Here is a 23,058-nt window from a genome sequence, read left to right as displayed (position 1 = left end):
GGGCTACAGAGGTGAGACCCTGTCTTAAAAGTAATAATAATGATAATAAATAAATAAACATAGGTTCTTGACCCTAAGCCCAGTGTTCTTTCCCCTCCCCAGGCTCTTTGAGTAAGTGTCAGTCATCCTGAAAAAGTATTGACTACTCATCCTTCTTGCATCAGTTGTAGTTGTCAGCTCCTTCAGTTTTCCATATTGGTCCTGTTGACTTAACACAACTACATGACCTAGCTTCCTTGCCTCCTACATCCCAGAAACCTTACTTAGTAGAAGCCTTATGTCTTAGTCTGTTTTGTCCCGCTGTGACAGAGTAACACAGACTTGGTAACTTACAATGAACAGAAATTTATTGGCTCACAGTTCTGGAGGCTGAGAAGGCCAATGTCAAGGTGCTGGCATCTGGTGAGGGTCTTCTTGCTGTATCATCACTTGGTACAAGGGCGAGCAAGAGAGGGCTGGGGCTGAACTCACCCTTTTATAATGACATTAATCCCACCCATGAGGGCCGAGCCCTGATGGCCTAATCACCTCTTAAAGGTCCCACCTGTTAATACTGTGATAATGGCAATTAAATTTAACATAAGTTTTGGAGCACAAACACTCAAACCATGGCACCTGGAATCCACGTTCAGTATGTTCCCTTGGCCTCTGAGGAAAGAGGGACACTAGCATTGTTATCTCCTATAAGTAAGGCTGTGTTAGACTCTTTAAAAATGCTCTTAGTTTTTTTTAAGCAGTCTAGTGAGATTGGTGTTATACTTATTTTACAAATGAAGAAACGTAGGCTTAGAGAGCCATTTTCTCTGAGTATAAGAAATTTCTTCAAAAGTTAGTGAAACAATCATCAGATATATCTATAATAGCCTGGATACCCAGCCTGAGAAGTACCAGCAAGTACAGCTGAGTGCTGTTCCTCCTGGCATTGGTAGTTGTTTGTAAATGACTAGAAATGTCTTTGCAGAGACGAATCCTGATAGTTGCCTTACTTGTTTTGGGATAGCATGAGATATGAATGAACAAGTTTGGTTCAGTCAAGCCCAAATTGGAAAAAGGGAGCAAACCAAATGTTTTACTGCTCCCCTCCCACTCCCCAGTTCTGATACTGCAAGTTAAACAGGCCTAGATAAAAGTCTACTGGTCCATCTCCAGGCCCTTGTGTCGTGATACTAGAAGCCATTGAGAGGGAGTTGTATTTTCCACATTAGTAATGGAAACAGAAGCCTTCTTCAAAGGGAACTTTGCAGGCTGAGGAGGTTTTATTTGGTATGCAGTGCCTACTTCCAATAAGCATGTTTGCATGTATTTTTGGTAACTGCTGCTATCCCTGTGAAAAAGAATGGAGTGGATCAAGAAGTATCTCCTTATTTAGACTGGATTTAAAGTATACCCACCCATGCTTATTAAAAAAGTTAGTCTGCTCATCGTGGAGTTGTTGTATTAACAGACACTATCTGACATGTGGTCTCTTGTGTGCCGGACTCTGAGTTTCTGCCCCCTGGTGCTAGGCTGCTAATGTTAGTAGCATGCTTGTTTGGATTTGTGTGGATCCCTGTTATTTGGCTTCTGCTTAATGCTGGCCCTGTCTCTGGATAGACTGATACCTGAAACCTTGGATGTTCTTTCCTTTTTTTTCTTTAGTCCTTGAGTCCCAAGATTATGTTCCCTTGTTTATGTGCCTATTTTTAGCTGTGGCTTTTAAATCTAATACCATTCTAATACCACAACTTGGCCAAGATTCTCAGTCCTGGCATTGTTCTGTTCAGTTTATCATCTCCCTGCCTGGACTGTTGTTTTTTGGTTTTTTTTTGGACTCTGATTCCAGGCCAATTCCTTGTGGTTTTTGAAGTGCTGAAGGGTATTACTAAGACAGAAGTCATTAAAATACAGATCTGTTGGATAAAAGCAGTTTGCCAGATCTAATATTCATAATTTTCAAATACTCTATTTTCTCTGTGTGCTACTCCTTTCATGCTTTTGTGAAGTTTGAGGTGCTCGAAAAATGTGCTGAGTCATTTGTGTATTAACTAGAAAAATATTGCAGTTTCCATTGATGTAGCTAAGCTTTATTGCATATTTACTGCATATTTTAGTGCCATTAGCAAGTTGGAGAGTTATTCCTTAAGCCACAGTTTTGAAGATTTAATTGATTCGGTTTAGCTTTTTCTTGAATCTTTCAGTGCCTCCTCTATAGATACAAGATATTTTGCTTAGCTCTGTGGGGAGATCTAAAAATGTCTACTAAGGGAAGATAGATGGCTATACTATAAAGTAGAAAGGGGAGGAGAGGTACAAAGAAATACTACAGAAGTGTTAGTGGCTTCTGCTTCTAGTTTATACTGTCAAAGCCAATAGATTGATATTGATGATGATGATAGCTAACATTTACTGAGTACTTCCTACATACCCAGCATTGTTCTAAACTTTATTTATTTTTCGAGACGGAGTCTCGCTTTGTCACCCAGGTTAGTGCAGTGGTGCCATCTTGGCTCACTGAAGCCTCCGCCTCCCGGGTTCAAGTGATTCTCCTGCCTCAGCCCCCCAAGTAGCTGAGATTACAGGCACGTGCCACCACACCTGGCTAATTTTCTTGTATTTTTAATAGAGACGGGGTTTCACCATGTTGGCCAGGCAACTCCTGGCCTCAGGTGGTCTACCTGCCTTAGCCTCCCAAAGTGCTGGGATTACAGGTGTGAGCCACTGCACCCAACCAGCATTTTAATATATTATTTCACTTCATTCTCACATGAGATACGAATTTATGTAAGCCTTATTTTTACACATGAGGAGACTGGGACATCTTGACGTTAACTAACTTGCCTATAGCCATCTAAGTAGTAAGAATAGACCTGGGATTTGAACCTGGGGAGTCTTCTTTCCTCACCTGTGCTTCCAGCCACTGAATTGTGCTGCTTCCTCATAGTAAATGTGAGACCTTCTATGCCGTGGTCCTAGCCTCCCTCTGCCTATGCCACTCTGCTCTTCTCATTCACACTGTCTTCCGGCCTTATTGAACTTCCTAGAGTTCTTTGAAGAGGACACCTCTGCTTTTTCTTGCCTTTGTGTCTTCATATTTGCTTTTTTGTCTTCCTGACACACTTTTCTACCCCTGCCCTCTTAAGACACCAGTCTCTCAGGAGCTTCCTCTCCAAGATAGAACTGTTCTGTCTTCTTTATCTAGCTCACTTTTGTTAAAATGGATTTAAAGGATGGCATCTTTTAATATTCTTGTCAGATAGCTCCTTTGGAAACCCTTCCCAGACCTCCTCGTATGGATTTGATTTCCACACTGCTCCCTAACAGTTTACACTTACTTTACCTTAGCTCTTAAGTATCAGACTGAATTTGAGACCAGGGGCTTAGTCTCTTATATCAGCATATAGCCTAGTCGCCTATTTGGTGAATGAAAGCTTAGTGGGCATTTAGAAATGTAAGATAAAATGCAGCTGAACTGAAAGTCCATTATTTGAAGAGCTATCCAATGATCTTGTTATTTTGCAAAAACCATCAAGGGACTTACTTTTCTTACAGTGTCTCAAGATGAGTAACCACTTAATTAAATTACTTTTGAAGAGGCCAGTTTAGTAATTCAAGACCCTTGACTAGTCTGTAATCTTATGTAAGAGAGAATTCTTAATTTTTAAAAGTTTTAACCTGAAGGTCTTTGTTTTTGTTTTTCCTTTTTCTACTGTACTGTCCCAGGCCATTAGGTGTTCCCAAGCTTTGCTTTTGAGTGGGGTCTAAGAGATCCCTCCTGGGTGTACTGCTGCAAAGCTAAATCTTGCCCCATCTCTGGTGTAGGTCAGTTTGTTTGTGGAACTTTTTTTGTTTTTGAGACAAAGTCTCGCTCTGTCACCCAGGCAGAGTGCAGTGGTGTGATCTTGGCTCATTGGCGTGATCTCAGCTCAATGATGCGATCTCGGCTCACTGCAACCTCTGCCTCCCGGGTTCAAGCGATTCTCCTGCCTCAGCCTCTTCAGTAGCTGGGATTACAGGCGTGCGCCAGCATCCCCAGCTAATTTTTGTATTTTTAGTAGAGATGGGGTTTCGGCATGTTGGCCACGCTGGTCTCGAACTCCTGACCTCCGTCTGCCTTGGTCTCCCAGAGTGCTGGGATTACAGGCATGAGCCACTGCACCCAGCCTGTTTGTGGAACTTCTATCTGAAAGTCTAAAAATAACTCTAATATGCCAAGAATCTTCATCCAGCTCTGCTACATTTTCTCTACCTAACCATAGTCTGGAAACCAGGATACCTTCATCTCTTTGATTCCCTTCATTGCTTCCTCACCAAGTGTGGTCCGCTTTGACTCTTCTACGTCTCTTTAACACAGCCGCTTTTCCCTGTTTCCCCTGTTGTGGCTGTAGACCACGCTGGCATCATGTCTTGCCTGTAGTACTGCAATAACTTACCTCCCTGTACCCATTATAGGTCCCCTCTAGTCTCTTTTTCTCCAGACAAGCAAGAATCGTCTTATATCTCAAATGGATTATTTATTTACAGGGTGGTGAGAGGGGTGAGAGGCAGTTGAGTGTGGTTATAAAAGGTCAACATGAGAGATCCTTATAGTGATGATGCTGTTCCGTATCTTCTGTCAGGGGAAACTGGACAAATGGTGGTACACTGGGATTATTTCTTGCAACTGCATATGAGTATACTTTTATCTCAATAAAATTTCAGTGGGAAAAAGACTACTATCCTGTTTGAAACTCTTCAGTGCTTTCTTCTTTCTCTTAGAATAAAGACTAAAGTCCTTCAATGTGGTGGTCTGTGATCTGCATCATCTGGCTTACCTCTCCAGCCTTGTTTATTTGATACCAGTTTCTTACTAGCTGTCTGTGTTCCAGACACACTGACCTTCTTTCACTGTCTTTAATATACTGGGTTCTTCTCACAGCTTTCCTTCTGCCCAAGATGTTGTTAGGATGTCACAAGATACCCGGGATTTTTTTTATAGCAACCATAATTTGTACACACACGTTTATTTGTGTGGTTATTTAATTCATACCTTTTACTAGACTGCCTGGGGGCAGGGTCTGTGTCTTTATCCCCAGCACACAGTACATGTAAGAAATGAAAGACACTGTTTTTCTCTGTCAGCTCTTGCTGTCTTATTGGCATTTCAGGAGGACCTTGGATACACAGGCCAGGAGAGTAAGGTCCTAATCCAGAAATCTAACTTACGCTTTCCTCTCAGACCGTGAATTTGAATTTCCCTCATATTGAGAGATATGATGCCATATCTAAAAATGAACTCTTTCAGGTCACAGGGGCATTTATTAGAGGAGGGACAGGGTATGACTGAGCAAGGTGAGTACTCTTATCCTGATGTCTGAATCTACCAAAGATCCACCTCAGGCTCTGGCTTGCTGCTTTCTGGGAGAGGGCTAGCCTTAGATATTTGGGTATGTGGAGTTAACTTGGAGCTGAAATTCATCGGCTTTCTGAAAGATCATGGCTCTTTTCACCGGGGTGGCAGTGCCATACCGAGTCTTGGCCTACCAAAAGTAATGTCTCAGTTGTATGAGTGTGGGTGTATGATTTGGTGACTAGGAATTGCTAGTGTTCTTAGTTGTGAACAATAGAATCTACCCCAGGTAGTTTAAATAAATAGTAGGAGGTATTGGTTAGCATTTACAATTTTTGCACATGGAATTTCTGGAAAGACCAGACAATTAATCTTGGAATCTGACACAGGTGGAAGCAGTGCAGTCAGGAGAAATGCTCAGTGACACTGAAGGACTGTTTGGGCAGAGGGCCACGGCTGCTGCTGCTCGCCGTGAAGTTAGAGATCAGACATCAGAACTTCTGCTAAGTTGCTGCGGAAAAACCATATGCCTTCCTGACCGAGACTGTGTTTGATACAAGAGCTCTGGCTTCCAAATTACAGTGTGCCACTTCAGACTCTCAAGTCTTGCACAGGTGTACCTGCTTGGTAGAAACTGTGTCACATGTGAGACCTCAGCTGCAGGGGAATCCAAGAAATATAATTTTTTTAGCTCTCCAGTCTAATGTGCAAGAAAGTGTGCTAGAACATTATGTTGTGTGAGCTATTCTTTGTCTGCTGTAGAAGGTTAAAGGTTGACAGACCTCCTTTGCCAGTGAATGTTTTACTTGAATTTAGTGCAAATGATTGAGCTTGGTACTACCTATTAGGAATTTAACATGGAAATATATAACATGAAACAACGTCATGATGTTCCTTTAGATTTTCAAGTGGTGGATTTTGCCTGTACTGAGTTAACGCAATTTATAAATCTATATGGTTTTGCATAATACCCATATATTCGCATACTCATTTGTGGAATGTTGTTGTTATGACCACCAAATGTGGATTATCTCGTACTAAGGTGAGACCTAGTCATACAACATAGCCTAAGACCGTCAGATCAGGGAGCTCACAGACTTGACGTGGTAGTGTTTTTCAATAGAAGTATGCATTAAAATTAACTTGTTAACAAATGTAAGTGTAGGATTCCAAATTTACATGTGTAGCGTCTGCCACATCTACCAGCATGAAGTTCCCAAAGGTGGAAGGTGTACAGAGAGTCAAGGGATTTGCTTTTTTAGCACACTTTCATGTCCATTCTTAATGGTTCTTCCTTGGTGAAGAACCACTTATTCAGTGGGTCAGTAGTAACCATTTTATTTTGTTGTTGTTGAAAACTTTGGACTGTGTTTAAATTTGCAGCCCTTATTTCCTACTTTAAAGAGTTTTGAAAATGGATGCTTCTTTTACAGGGGCAGAGTTACCAGGGCAGGTTATCTCCATGGCAGCTTCTACTCTGGCAAACTTGGCCATCTCTATCACAGGGTATGAATCAAGCAGTGAAGACCAGCCCTCCACTCAGCCTGCAGGTGACTGATGTTCTGGTGACGTTCAAGGTTATTCTGGAAAATGAAATGTACATAGAAAGTAAAATTCAGGATACTAGCATCACAAAATGCTACTTACTCCTGCTGATCCTTCATTTATTCTCTTTGGTTCCTATTTTTATGCCCTTTTCCCTCTCATCTTTGTTCTCATACGTCACTTTTTAAATACATTTAATTATTTACCTTCTTGAGTTTCTTACCTTGGTTCTTTGTTCTTTTTTTTTTTTTTAAAGGCTTTTCTTATTTTTCTTCTGTTCTTCATTGCTTTTGTTTTTCTTATTTTCCTTTTCTCAGTCTCCATTTACCTTTCCCACATTTCCCTCCACTTTACGCATATCTTATCTTGATTTCTTATTTTCCATTTCTTTCTTCTACAACTGTCAGTTCTCCTCCATGATTTTATTTTGCCCTGTCTCTTCCTGTTGTTTTTTCTTTCTTTTGTTCCCTTTTCCCAACTGTTGTTTTGGGGAAGACTTTTATTTTCCATCTTGCAGTCATCCATTTCTCTGTCATTCTTTCTCTGAAAGTTTGCATGCTTCATGTGTTAATATATTGACCCCTAAAACAGACCCCTCTGGTTGTTTTGGACTCATTGTCCTGTGTGGCCTGGCTTTGGGAATTGCAGGCTCCTGAGGAATCCAGCTGGTAGATATACCAGCTGTAGAGTCCTGCTGTACTCTTGAAGAGTTCCGGAATGTAAAAGGCTACCTTAGTCTGTGCTGAGAGGTCCATTAGTGCCAGAGATATTTGGAGTTAGGGAATATTTAGAATGAATTCTCCTTGAAGAACTGACTTTAGAAATGTCAGCTAAGATAAAGGAATTTGGTGTAGTAGAACACTTATTTTTCTTGCACATGGAATTATGTTTCCAAAGTGGAGAGGAAATGATGTTTTGGTTTTGGACTCATTCTTCCAAATATCTGTCACACCCACCAACATAAAGTTTCTAAATTAGAAAGATAACTCAGAGCAAAGTCAAACAAAAGCATCTGTTAACTAGCTTGGGCTTTAGCGCTGCACTTTCAAGGGTAGAATGTTGGTCCTGGTGAGGTGAGCTGACTTACCAGGGTGCAAGTGATCTCAGTAGTAAAAATTTACTCATAGCTGAACATTTAACATTAAAAACACTAAGGAAATTATGATACAGCACTTAGTGGGCTACTGTGTGGTTGCTTATGAAAATTATGAAACAACAGGGAAGTCATTCATTCACTTATTTAGTGAGCACCTCCTATGTATGAGATACTATTGTATGTGCCAGGAATTCAGTGGAGGGAGAACAAAACAGACAAGGTCTTAGCTCTGGTGGAGGTGACTTTCAGCTGAAGAGAAAGAATGAGAAAGGATAAGTAGAACATGCTACAACTATGTAAAAGACCAGGGGGAAAATGTGAGGTTGGGATTATGGGAGTTCTTATTTCTTTTCCCTTTTTTCTAGACTTTCTGACGTATGATACTTTTGTAATTAACAATCCACATATTCAACATGACATACTTTTGTAATTAACATTTTTTTCTAATGGAAGGCAAAATGCAAGTTTTAGGATCTTAATAATTTTCATTATTATAGTATATATAGAGTAATACTACTTTGTTATATAATTTCTGATGTGTATGGTGTATCTTATTAAAACTAGGAAATAGAAATAATAGCACCCTATAGTAAAATGTAACATGGTGGTTGCATTGTTAGAAAACAGTGTCTTATGTGAAATAATCCAGTATGGTTTCCTTTATTTGAAAATCCTCACCCGAGAAATCTGTCATTGTTTTTGTATCTCATTCATGTTTTATATCTTCTGTTTGAAAGCCCTGGGTTCTTGTAAGATTGGTTGGTTCCATTTTACGTTAAATAACACTGAAAAGTCTTCTTGTGTCAGAAATGTATATAAATACACCTAATCTAAAGTTCTATTAAAAGGAGGGATTTTTAAATATAGAAATTCTAGTATATGTTAGCATTTGTTTCTTTAAATAGTTTGAATAAGTTTTATGGGATAATTATAATTCTCAGCTACTTTATCATGTATTTTGTTTTAATGACTCCCAATTCTATCACCAACTAACTTACTCTTACTAGATTCAAGCTCTGTTGGCATTATAATTCTCCATGTTTTTCAGTGCATATGCAAACATAGGTCCAAATATTTTTGTCTTTTTTAACCCGATGTAATCATACCATATCAGCACATTTTGAAGGCCTGAAACAGGCTAGCCTAATGAGTGGCTCTGTATTCCCGTTTCCTCATGTGGACTAATACGGTGTGTGGTGTTTTTCTTTCCCTTTTCAGAAGCAGTGGACAGGGGAGAATCCGCTCCAACGTTGTCCACCTCCCCTTCACCCTCCTCCCCTTCACCCACTTCCCCTTCACCTACTCTGGGCAGACGAAGGCCTGAAATAGGAACGTTTCTTAGAAAGAAGAAAACTAGTGACATCTACTTCGTGTCTCTGGTTTGGGCCATTGTCGTCGTGCAGATCTGGTTGAATCTGTGGATTGTGCAGTTGCTGCCGGTGCCGATTGCAGGTAGTTATCTGGTTAAATACGATCTCTTCTTGTCTTTGAAGATTTTTTTCTTCTTTTTTTACTTTTGGATTTTAATATTTGAGGTATATTTACCGTCTTGCAAAGTAAAACAATCTTATGTTTGCATTTAAATAGTAAACAAACGGGGGCGGGGGGGGGAGCCAAGATGGCCGAATAGGAACAGCTCCGGTCTCCAGCTCCCAGCCCGAGCCACACAGAAGACTGGTGATTTCTGCATTTCTGCTTGAGGTACCGGTTTCATCTCACTAGGGAGTGCCAAACAGTGGGTGCAGGACAGTCGGTGAAGCGCACTGTGCGCGAGCCGAAGCAGGGCGAGGCACTGCCTCACTCGGGAAGCGCAAGGGGTCAGGGAGTTCCCTTTCCTAGTCAAAGAAAGGGGTAACAGACGGCACCTGGAAAATCGGGTCAGTCCCACCCTCATACTGCGCTTTCCCAACGGGCCTGGAAAACGGCACACTAGGAGATTGTATCCCGCACCTGGCTCGGAGGGACCTATGCCCACGGAGTCTCGCTGATTGCTAGCACAGCAGTCTGAGATCAAGCTGCAAGGCAGCAGCGAGGCTGGGGGAGGGGCGCCCGCCATTACCCAGGCTTGCTTAGGTAAACAAAGCAGCCAGGAAGCTCGAACTGGGTGGAGCCCACCACAGCTCAAGGAGGCCTGTCTGCTTCTGTAGGCTCCACCTCTGGGGGCAGGGCACAGACTAACAAAAAGTCAGCAGGAATCTCCAGAGACTTAAACGTCCCTGTCTGACTGACAGCTTTGAAGAGAGTAGTGGTTCTCCCAGCACGCAGCTGGAGATCTGAGAACGGACAGACTGCCTCCTAAAGTGGGTCCCTCACCCCTGAGCAGCCTAACTGGGAGGCACCCCCCCAGAAGGGAAAGACTGACACCTCACTGGGCCAGGTACTCCTCTGAGACAAAACTTCCAGAGGAACTGTCAGACCGCTGAATTGGTGGTCTCACGAAATCTGCTGTTCTGCAGCCACCGCTGCTGACACCCAGCCAAACAGGGTCTGGAGTGGACCTCTAGTAAACTCCAACAGACCTGCAGCTGAGGGTCCTGTCTGGTAGAAGGAAAACTAACAAACAGAAAGGACATCCACACCAAAAACCCATCTGTACATCACCATCATCAAAGCCCAAAAGTAGATAAAACCGCAAAGATGGGGAAAAAACAGAGCAGAAAAACTGGAAACTCTAAAAAGCAGAGCACCTCTCCTCCTCCAAAGGAATGCAGTTCCTCACCAGCAATGGAACAAAGCTGGATGGAGGATGACTTTGACGAGTTGAGAGAAGAAGGCTTCAGACGATCAAACTACTCTGAGCTACGGGAGGAAATTCAAAACAATAGCAAAGAAGTTAAAAACTTTGAAAAAAAATTAGAAGAATGGATAACTAGAATAACCAATGGAGAGAAGGGCTTAAAGGAGATGGAGGAGCTGAAAGCCAAATTTCGAGAACTACGTGAAGACTGCAGAAGCCTCAGTAGCAGATGCGATCAACTGGAAGAAAGGGTATCGCAGATGGAAGATGAAATGAATGAAATGAAACGAGAAGGGAAGTCTAGAGAAAAAAGAATAAAAAGAAATGAACAAAGCCTCCAAGAAATTTGGGACTACGTGAAACGACCAAACCTACGTCTGATTGGTGTACCTGAAAATGACGGGGAGAATGGAACCAAGTTGGAAAACACTCTGCAAGATATTATCCAGGAGAACTTCCCCAATCTAGCAAGGCAGGCCAACATTCAGATTCAGGAAATACAGAGAACGCCACAAAGATACTCCTCGAGAAGAGCAACTCCAAGACACATAATTGTCAGATTCACCAAAGTTGAAATGAAGGAAAAAATGTTAAGGGCAGCCAGAGAGAAAGGTCGGGTTACCCACAAAGGGAAGCCCATCAGGCTAACAGCTGATCTCTCGGCAGAAACTCTACAAGCCAGAAGAGAGTGGGGGCCGATATTCAACATTCTTAAAGAAAAGAATTTTCAACCCAGAATTTCCTATCCAGCCAAACTAAGCTTCATAAGTGAAGGAGAAATAAAATACTTTACAGACAAGCAAACGCTGAGTGATTTTGTCACCACCAGGCCTGCCCTAAAAGAGCTCCTGAAGGAAGCACTAAACATGGAAAGGAACAACCGGTACCAGCCACTGCAAAAACATGCCAAATTGTAAAGACCATCGAGGCTAGGAAGAAACTGCATCAACTAATGAGCAAAATAACCAACTAACATCATAATGACAGGATCAGATTCACACATAACAATATTAACATTAAATGTAAATGGGCTAAATGCTCCAATTAAAAGACACAGACTGGCAAACTGGATAAGGAGTCAGGACCCATCAGTGTGCTGTATTCAGGAAACCCATCTCACGTGCAGAGACACACATAGACTCAAAATAAAGGGATGGAGGAAGATCTATCAAGCAAATGGAAAACAAAAAAAGGCAGGGGTTGCAATCCTAGTCTCTGACAAAATAGACTTTAAACCAACAAAGATCAAAAGAGACAAAGAAGGCCATTACATAATGGTAAAGGGATCAATTCAACAAGAAGAGCTAACTATCCTAAATATATATGCACCCAACACAGGAGCACCCAGATTCATAAAGCAAGTCCTGAGTGACCTACAAAGGGACTTAAACTCCCACACAATAATAATGGGAGATTTTAACACCCCACTGTCAACATTAGACAGATCATCTAGACAGAAAGTTAACAAGGATATCCAGGAATTGAACTCAGCTCTAAACAAAGTGGACCTAATAGACATCTACAGAACTCTCCACCCCAAATCAACAGAATATACATTTTTTTCAGCACCACACCACACCTACTCCAAAATTGACCACATAGTCGGAAGTAAAGCTCTCCTCAGCAAATGTAAAAGAACAGAAATTATAACAAACTGTCTCTCAGACCACAGTGCAATCAAACTAGAACTCAGGATTAAGAAACTCACTCAAAACCGCTCAACTACATGGAAACTGAACAACCTGCTCCTGAATGACTACTGGGTACATAATGAAATGAAGGCAGAAATAAAGATGTTCTTTGAAACCAACGAGAACAAAGACACAACCTACCAGAATCTCTGGGACACATTCAAAGCAGTGTGTAGAGGGAAATTTATAGCACTAAATGCCCACAAGAGAAAACAGGAAAGATCCAAAATTGACACCCTAACATCACAATTAAAAGAACTAGAAAAGCAAGAGCAAACACATTCAAAAGCTAGCAGAAGGCTAGAAATAACTAAAATCAGAGCAGAACTGAAGGAAATAGAGACACAAAAAACCCTTCAAAAAATTAATGAATCCAGGAGCTGGTTTTTTGAGAAGATCAACAAAATTGATAGACCGCTAGCAAGACTAATAAAGAAGAAAAGAGAGAAGAATCAAATAGATGCAATAAAAAATGAAAAAGGGGATATCACCACCGATCCCACAGAAATACAATCTACCATCAGAGAATACTACAAACACCTCTATGCAAATAAACTAGAAAATCTAGAAGAAATGGATAAATTCCTCGACAACGACACCCTCCCAAGACTAAATCAGGAAGAAGTCGAATCTCTGAATAGACCAATAACAGGTTCTGAAATTGTGGCAATAATCAATAGCTTACCAACCAAAAAGAGTCCAGGACCTGATGGATTCACAGCTGAATTCTACCAGAGGTACAAGGAGGAACTGGTATCATTCCTTCTGAAACTATTCCAATCAATAGAAAAAGAGGGAATCCTCCCTAACACATTTTATGAAGCCAGCATCATCCTGATACCAAAGCCAGGCAGAGACACAACCAAAAAAGAGAATTTTAGACCAATATCCTTGATGAACATTGATGCAAAAATCCTCAATAAAATACTGGCAAACCGAATCCAGCAGCACATCAAAAAGCTTATCCACCATGATCAAGTGGGCTTCATCCCTGGGATGCAAGGCTGGTTCAACATACGCAAATCAATAAATGTAATCCAGCATATAAACAGAACCAAAGACAAAAACCACATGATTATCTCAATAGATGCAGAAAAGGCTTTTGACAAAATTCAACAACCCTTCATGCTAAAAACTCTCAATAAATTAGGTATTGATGGGACGTATCTCAAAATAATAAGAGCTATATACGACAAACCCACAGCCAATATCATACTGAATGGGCAAAAGCTGGAAGCATTCCCTCTGAAAACTGGCACAAGACAGGGATGCCCTCTCTCACCGCTCCTATTCAACATAGTGCTGGAAGTTCTGGCCAGAGCAATCAGGCAGGAGAAGGAAATAAAGGGTATTCAATTAGGAAAAGAGGAAGTCAAACTGTCCCTGTTTGCAGATGACATGATTGTATATCTAGAAAACCCCATTGTCTCAGCCCAAAATCTCCTTAAGCTGATTAGCAACTTCAGCAAAGTCTCAGGATACAAAATTAATGTACAAAAATCACAAGCATTCTTGTACACCAATCACAGACAAACAGAGAGCCAAATCATGAGTGAACTCCCATTCACAATTGCTTCAAAGAGAATAAAATACCTAGGAATCCAACTTACAAGGGATGTGAAGGACCTCTTCAAGGAGAACTACAAACCACTGCTCAATGAAATCAAAGAGGATACAAACAAATGGAAGAACATTCCATGCTCATGGGTTGGAAGAATCAATATCGTGAAAATGGCCATACTGCCCAAAGTAATTTATAGATTCAATGCCATCCCCATCAAGCTACCAATGACTTTCTTCACAGAATTGGAAAAAACTACTTTAAAGTTCATATGGAACCAAACAAGAGCCCGCATCGCCAAGTCAATCCTAAGCCAAAAGAACAAAGCTGGAGGCATCACGCTACCTGACTTCAAACTATACTACAAGGCTACAGTAACCAAAACAGCATGGTACTGGTACCACAACAGAGATATAGATCAATGGAACAGAATAGAGCCCTCAGAAATGATGCCGCATATCTACAACTATTTGATCTTTGACAAACCTGACAAAAACAAGAAATGGGGAAAGGATTCCCTATTTAATAAATGGTGCTGGGAAAACTGGCTAGCCATATGTAGAAAGCTGAAACTGGATCCCTTCCTTACACCTTATACAAAAATTAATTCAAGATGGATTAAAGACTTACATGTTAGACCTAAAACCATTAAAATCCTACAAGAAAACCTAGGCAATACCATTCAGGCCATAGGCGTGGGCAAGGACTTCATGTCTAAAACACCAAAAGCAATGGCAACAAAAGCCAAAATTGACAAATGGGATCTCATTAAACTAAAGAGCTTCTGCACAGCAAAAGAAACTATCATCAGAGTGAACAGGCAACCTACAGAATGGGAGAAAATTTTTGCAACCTACTCATCTGACAAAGGGCTAATATCCAGAATCTATAATGAACTCAAACAAATTTACAAGAAAAAAAAAACAACCCCATCAAAAAGTGGGCAAAGGACATGAACAGACACTTCTCAAAAGAAGACATTTATGCAGCCAGAAAACACATGAAGAAATGCTCATCATCACTGGCCATCAGAGAAATGCAAATCAAAACCACAGTGAGATACCATCTCACACCAGTTAGAATGGCCATCATTAAAAAATCAGGAAACAACAGGTGCTGGAGAGGATGTGGAGAAATAGGAACACTTTTACACTGTTGGTGGGACTGTAAACTAGTTCAACCATTGTGGAAGTCAGTGTGGCGATTCCTCAGGGATCTCGAACTAGAAATACCATTTGACCCAGCCATCCCATTACTGGGTATATACCCAAAGGACTATAAATCATGCTGCTATAAAGACACATGCACACGTATGTTTATTGCGGCACTATTCACAATAGCAAAGAGTTGGAACCAACCCAAATGTCCAACAACAATAGACTGGATTAAGAAAATGTGGCACATATACACCATGGAATACTATGCAGCCATAAAAAATGATGAGTTCGTGTCCTTTGTAGGGACATGGATGAAACTGGAAAACATCATTCTCAGTAAACTATCGCAAGGACAAAAAACCAAACACCGCATGTTCTCACTCATAGGTGGGAATTGAACAATGAGAACTCATGGACACAGGAAGGGGAACATCACATTCCGGGGACTGTTGTGGGGTGGGGGGAGGGGGGAGGGACAGCATTAGGAGATATACCTAATGCTAAATGACGAGCTAATGGGTGCAGGAAATCAACATGGCACATGGATACATATGTAACAAACCTGCACATTGTGCACATGTACCCTAAAACCTAAAGTATAATAAAAAAAAAAAAATAGTAAACAAACACCATTTTGTTAATTTATTACTTTGATACATCTTTAATATTTCACTTTTTTTTTTTTTTGAGACGGAGTCTTGCCCAGGCTGGAAGTGCAGTGGCACCATCTCCACTCACTGCAAGCTCCGCCTCCCAGGTTCACGCCATTCTCCTGCCTCAGCCTCCCGAGTAGCTGGGACTATAGGTGCCCACCACCACGCCCGGCTAATTTTTTTTTTATTTTTAGTAGAGACAGGGTTTCACCATGTTAGCCAGGATAGTCTTGATCTCCTGACCTTGTGATCTGCCCATCTTGGCCTCCCAAAGTGCTGGGATTATAGGCGTGAGCCACTGCGCCCAGCCAATATTTCACTTTTAAGCTTAAAAAATGTGTTTAGCTTCTTACAATTTCATGTAGTATTTGAGATTAATAGCTCCATGTAGAGATTTGACTGTTTAGCCATCCATGATTCTGTGGAGGAGAGTGATAACAATCATCTGTGTTTTGGAATTTGAAGATCGAATGTTTTTTTTTTTTTTTTTTTGAGATGGAGTCTCGCTCTGTCACCCAGGCTGGATTGCAGTGGCGCGATCTCGGCTCACTGCAGCCTTCGCCCCCTGGGTTCAAGCGATTCTCCCACCTCAGCCTCCTGAGTTGCTGGGACTACAGGCATGCGCCACCACTCCTGGCTAATTTTTTGTATTTTTACTAGAGACAGAGTTTCACCATGTTGGCCAGGCTGGTCTCGAATCCTTACCTTAAGTCATCTGCTCACCTCTGCCTCCCAAAGTGCTGGCATTACAGGAGTGAGCCATCGTGCCTAGCTGAGATTGAATGATTTTTGAGAGCTACTCTTAGGGAAGCACATTTTACCTTGCCTTTTTAATTCAAAGGAAATGTAGGCTTTGAGAAATACATGTATGCAAAGTCTTGTGATTTGTTTGGCAGAAAAATTAAATTACATGTATATCTATATTATATGTATTACATCAAAATGGAATCATAGTTTTCCATAATCCATTAAATCAGGTCTTTGTATCTTAATGCTGTGGTAATTTAAGGCCCACTTCTATTGTTTTCATTCACTCTAAAACTGTCTTTCTTCTAAGACTAGAAAGAGTAAGGAAGAGTTTTCTCTGACAGGTGCGTTGTAGAAACATCATTTACCTAATATTTTCCTGATTATTTCGGCTCTCTTCTTATGGCAGCCATATTTTGTGCCAAATTTATTAAGTCCTTAGTGGCTGCTGTGGATTTTGCCATCTGGGTACCTCCTACATTTGATTACTCCTCATTTCCTGTGTCAAGGTTTTTCACTATTGATTAAAACGTAATCTGATTTTTGGAAGGTGCTCTCCACCGTAGTCTAAAAGTCTAAACTTATTAGCCCATTTACCTTCTAGATCATTAGTTTTCATCACTTATTTTTATTTTTCCTCACTAAATTGGATAGTTAATTAAATAGGCATTATTTTTTAACATTTATTATGACCAGAGCACGATATAGTAGTGCCTGTCCTCAGGGAGCATGCAATATAAATGGTTGAAGTTTGTATCTGTTTTTTTTTTTTTTTGGAGACAGGGTCTTACTTTGTCACCACAGCCTCGATCTCTCAGGCTCAAGTGATCCTCCTTCCTCAGCCCCCCAGATAGCTGAGACTAGAGGTGCGTCCACTGGCTATTGTTTTGCATTTTTTGTAGTTTGCCATGTTGCCCAGGCTGGTCTCAAACTCCTGGACTCAAGCAATCCTCACACCTTGGCTTCCCAAAGTGCTGGGACTACAGGTGTGAGCCACCGTGCCCGGCCTATGTGTGGTTCTTGTGTCCTCAAACAACTTCTGTTAGGCAGTTGGAACAAGATACAGCTTTAATTAAGGAAGTCACAGAGCAGATACCATGGCCATGCTTCCTGTTAAACTGAGTGGAACAGTTTAAATTGCTCTTCGTGATTGTAGAACATTGACATGATCTTGGGAGAGCAGGCTGTGAATAAGGTGGCCCCTAAAAGCTTTTCTACAGCTTGTAACTACCCTGGACTTACTGAAACTATAGGAGTTCTTCTAGGGCTTTTGTAGGGATTTAAAAATGGTAATAAAGGAATTGTTGAACTTGTGTGTAACACTGAGCTCATGGTTCAAAACAGCAAATTGTGAACCTTTAGGTTGTAAGGCCAGAGCTAAGAACACTGAGCTCATGGTTCAAAACAGCAAATTGTGAACCTTTAGGTTGTAAGGCCAGAGCTAAGAACACAAATCTCTAGAGTTAGGGAAATTATATACTGATTGAGATACAGGGTCCAAACTTGAAGGCAAGCCTCACAGTTGAGTAACACTTCTTTCTGGCCCTACCACCTTCTTAATTGGCTTCTAACAGGAAGCTTAACCTCTGCTTGAAGAGCCACTTCACTGCCCAACTCCAGGAGGAGACAGTGTGGTTTGAGAGTGGTCCCCACTGAAGTTGCAATGCACAGCCTTGGGCCATTTGTAGCAGCCCTGCTAGTACTCAGCTTGCTTCTCTACTGAACCCTGGCATCTGTTCAGATGTTGAGAGCAGCATCAAATGGGGAAATACGAACAACATTACTCTGCAGTGTTACAAAATCATGATGCGTATGGAATACCTTATACTTTTCTGGTCACTAAATAACGAGCAACTAAGGAAAGCAAGAACATTTGACAAGAACAGCTATAAAAGCGAAGGAGATGAGGAAATGTCAGGGGTTTGTATAATTTACCCAGGAAGGGGGAATATGCAAGGGGCCAGAATTGTAGTCACTGAAATCTTCACGATGAGAGTATCTTTTGTTTTTATGGGCTGTAAAATAATCCCTGACTCTACAAGGATTCAGACTTGCGAAGAGGATGATATATAGGCAGGTGGGGATGGTTTGAAAAGTTACTTGGTCCAATTCCATCTGTGTGGAGTACTTTGAGTCCCACCCTGCTTTTTAACATTGATCTTCTTTTTAATACTAGCTTTGCTGTTTTAGAAAGGCCATGTGAAATTAAGGTACCTTTTCATGTTACAACTTGTTAATCTATGTTTTGTTTAGATATGTATTTTTTGTCTTTTTTTAGTCTGGATACTCAAAAAGCTTGTCATTCACTTTGGAGTTGTGGACTTCCTGGAGAAACGCTACCATGTGTGGTGGGGTGTTATAGAAAGCTTCCTGAAGGAGCGGCAGGGAGCTCTCGCGCCTTGGCCCATTGTCGGGCTTGGAAAATTCTTGTTAAAAGTTGATAGCAAGGTATTGTGTTTTAAGGACTTGGGCTGTCTTAATGGAGTTAATATATTTCATGGTTTGAACTTTTCCATTCCATGGTGTTTATATTGTAACTGTTGATAACGTGTTTAATATCTAATTCTATGATGAAAGTTTAATGTTTAAAATTATGGTTTACACAAGGATAAGATGGGTTTACTTTAAACAAGGCTTGTGTAAGTATTTTTTCCTCATAAAAATGGGAGAAATGGATTTTCTGATTCTATTCCCTCATTATATTAGGACCAAATTGAAATCCAGAGAGGTTAAGCGACTTGCCTAAAATTATGTAGCTAGGTAGTGGCTCAGTTTAGTGAATATTTTTGGGGTAATTACCACATGTCAGATACTGTATTAAGTCCTATGGAAAATCAGATGAATCATGGAAAACCAGATACAGAAGCCTTGTTTATTGGGGAAAGACAGCAGTTGATAAAAATTCAGAGATGGTGGTTAGATTTAGAGCCTTAGTGGTTAAAGAGCATGGACTATGAATCCATAAAGTTTCCTAACCTTTCTGTGCCTTGGTTTCCATACCAGTAAAATAGGTACAATACAATAGCACCTACCTTGTAGAATGGTGGTAAGGGTTAAATGAGGTAATATATGTAAAATCCCTAGGTCATTGCCTGGTACACAGTAAGCTCTATGTAAGTATTAGGAATTTGTGTAGGAAAAGTGTGTTTGGGATACAGTGGCAGCACTGAGCAAGAACTGACTCACTGTTCATAGGGTCATGAGAAAGGGAAGGTTAGCAGAGGAGGTGATACTGGAGCAAGTTTTGAAGCACAGGCGGGAGTTTCTTAGGTAGACATGGCCAGAAGGGCAAGCAGATGGAGCAGTGCAAAGGCATGGAGACACTAAGCCTACGAGCATGCAGGTTATTTTATGTATTTTTAATTGTTGGATTCCCAACAAAGATGTAGTTATCATCATTTTAATCATTATATATCTTAAAGGAATACTACATTCTCTTGGTTTCAAAACTTTGATGTGTTACAGTTTTTCCGTCCCTAGTTTTTCCTTTGTCTGGGACGGTTTCCTTCTCATGCTTTCCTTTTCTTTTCATACTATGGTTGCATTCTCTAATGATACTCCACTGTTCTTATCTTCTCTTTCTCACCTTACCCCCTATCCTCAAGCTCTGGCACTGGCTAAATAAGAAGGTAAATGAACACCCAGATGTTGGTTTTTACTATTTAATTCTGTAATGCCCCCGCATCGCCTTTTTCACTCTATGTTTCTGTCCCTGTGTCAAACTAAGTTTTTGTTTTCAAAGTTTTAATTATAAGCTATGGAAGGTCGTGAAGCACGAATACTATCACAGTATAATTTGGTAAAAACTCAGCAAAGGCTGTCTAGGATATGGATGGTATCTCCTTGCTCAAGTATTTGTAAGAAGTTCTGTCTCATAGTCCTTTTGTCCCCTGTACATGATTTTCATTCCTTTTCAGTTCTGTAAATGTGGCTCAGCCTGATATTCTAGTCTCCTTTGATATGTGAAAACACATTAGGCAATAGTTATTGTAAGGGCAAGAGAGAACTCTCTGTTTGACACTTTTTCTATAAAAGACAGAGGAATTTTTTAAAAAGACAAATCTGTGAAATATTTGTATGGTTTCCTTGGCAGATAATTTTATATATTGTCTTTTTTTAAATAGTATTTCAAAATTTATTTTTAACTTAAAACAGATTGTAGTCATGACCTGTGACATCGAATTTTGTGTTTTCTCCAAGGTATCAGGTTATGTCTATGGTAAATGCTTCACATGATTGGCATGGCATTATAATAGGCACACTTTTAATAACTTCAATAAAGGTAATCCAGATATATTAGGAATGTTGTACCTCGACATATAGTCCACATATTGTAATGTTTAAATTAATTTTAATGAATTAAATAGCCAGGCCTTGTGGCAGACACTTGTAGTCCTAACTATCCAGGAGGCTGAGGCAGAAAGATTGTTTGAGCTCAGGAATTCAAGGTTGTAGTGAACAATAATTGCACCATTGCACTCCAGCCTGGGTGACAGCAAGACCCTGTTTCTTAAAAAAAAAAAATTTCAATGAATCTCTAGGACAGATAGCAAGAGATGACATCATTTATATATGTTGTGTTTAAACATAATAAAACTATATATATATGTCTTTTGTGGAAATATTACGTCAGGCCTTAAGATGTAGTACTTCTTGAAAATAGATCAAAATGAGACTTTTCGATGGGTGAGGATTTCATTTTTTTCTGTTGGAATAGAGGAGAGGGGAGACTTGACAATGCCTAAAGTTTTAAAAACTTGAGTTGAAAAGAAGCATTGTGTAAAATAAACACTCCCACACTCTCACATGTTTGTATATATCTCCATTCCCTGTAAAACTAGTATGGGTGAGTTCAATCCTTGGCAAATGATGTGCAAAATATAAGTCACGTTTTAAAATTTTGACCAAAGAAGGTGGTTACTAAAAAATTTTTATTTGTTTTAATTGTTTTTTAGAGACAGGGTCTTGCTCTGTTGCTCAGCCTGGAGCGCAGTGGCACAATGAAAGCTCACTGCAACTGTGAGAACTCGGGCTCAAGCGATCAAAGTAGGTGGTTTTGTACTTTTCTTCAATTTGTGTTATATTGAAATGAAATTGCCCTCAAGAGTTGGGGGAAAGGAGAACTAAATTCACTGGATTAAATTTGATTTAACCTTCAGTGGACTAAATGAGCTAGATTACCTAATTTATGAGCCTAATTCATAACTGAATCATTGAGTTAATTTTAAAAGATCTCTAAGATCAAGTACCTTTTTTCTTTCCTTTGATGATTCCATATAACATAGTAAAGCACTGGTGTAAAGATAGAGTAACTGCTTGAGATTTTGAGTGGGTACATTCCAAGAAAGGACATACATTAGTTGAGAACTATTTTATTACATTACATCTCAAAGTCAGAAAATTGCAGCACTGGGTAATGTTGGTATGTAGAAATTTCAAGTGGAGTGAATTAGGAAACCAGTTCAAGAGAAGAGAGGGTGAGAGAGCACACATGGGTTAATTGAAATGTAACCCATTTCTCAAGAGTTATTTGTTTTATTTCTTTTCCTGTTTTTTTTTTTTTTTTTAAAGTTGAGACAGGATCTCGCTCTGTCACCCAGGCTGGAGTGCAGTGATGTGATCTTGACTCACTACAACCTCCACCTCCCAGGCTCAAGCAATCCTCCCATCTCAGCCTCCTTAGTAGCCGGGACCACAGGTGTGCACCACCATGCCTGGTGTTTTTTGTTTATTTTTTATTTTTAGTAGAGTTGGGGTTTTGCTATGTTGCCCAGGCTGGTCTTGAACTCCTTAGCTCAAGTGATCAGCCTGCCTCAGCCTCCTAAAGTGTTAGGATTATAGGCGTGAGCCACTGCACCTGGCCTTGTTTTATTTCTTAGTATTGATTATTTGCACTAAAACTCAAGTGGAATTTTGTTTAAAAACAAAGCAAAATGAAAAATCTATAGGCCCAGAATAATGAAAGAGAAGAAAAACTCAGTAGTGGAATACTTTCTTAATAGCTTGATAAATAAGGCCAGTTAGTGTAGAAGTTTTAGAGTATCTTTTGGTAACTATAAATTTACTGACATCTCTAAATTTAAAAAATGCATGCCCTTCATTCACATTTGAAACATTCGGAATGTCATTTTAAAATTACTTCTCTTTTTGAAAAATAAACTTTAAAAATTAAAGTAACTTCTCAGTCTTTCAGCATGGAAAGATTGGGAACATTTAGAGACTTAGTAATTTCCATGCAAGGGCAGGTGGATTGGTTTCCTTTGCCCAAAGCAGAACGTGGGACAGGATCAGCCTTGTGAGATAGCACCTCTGGCCTTTGGTCCCCTTCTCTGTTGCTTCCTCTCTTTATGTTTCTTTTCCTATCTCTCCGAGTTGCTGTTTCTTTGTAAGTCTTTTTCTATTCAGTCTTTCAGGGAGTTGGTTCATCTTTTCCTCCATCTAAGTTTTTTATCCTCTTTGCTTTTTTTCCTCTTTTGGTCCTTAGTTTTATGTATCAACTCCCCCCACCCCCATTTTTTTTTCGCTTAACCTTCTCTGTTCCTTTTATTCTTGAATAAGTCGTAGTC

General features: G+C 40.3%; 1 protein-coding gene across 2 annotated transcripts in view; it reads left to right on the top strand.

Moving 5' to 3' along the window:
• TMEM245 (transmembrane protein 245) overlaps nucleotides 1–23,058 on the top strand; it is a 112,258-nt gene that overhangs the window by 20,151 nt on the left and 69,049 nt on the right. The window contains exons 4-7 of one of the 2 annotated variants that reach the window (XM_032164815.2): nucleotides 6,739–6,855; nucleotides 9,165–9,398; nucleotides 18,771–18,940; nucleotides 20,098–20,121. In XM_032164815.2, the coding sequence (XP_032020706.1) occupies nucleotides 6,739–6,855; nucleotides 9,165–9,398; nucleotides 18,771–18,940; nucleotides 20,098–20,121 (545 nt within the window). The remainder of the gene's footprint in view (nucleotides 1–6,738; nucleotides 6,856–9,164; nucleotides 9,399–18,770; nucleotides 18,941–20,097; nucleotides 20,122–23,058) is intronic. The other variant, XM_032164816.2, reaches the window with a different exon arrangement.

This window comes from Hylobates moloch, unplaced genomic scaffold (genome assembly GCF_009828535.3).
Source record: "Hylobates moloch isolate HMO894 unplaced genomic scaffold, HMol_V3 SCAFFOLD_10, whole genome shotgun sequence".
Lineage (NCBI taxonomy): Eukaryota > Metazoa > Chordata > Mammalia > Primates > Hylobatidae > Hylobates > Hylobates moloch.
This window is presented reverse-complemented; position numbering and strand designations above follow the sequence as displayed.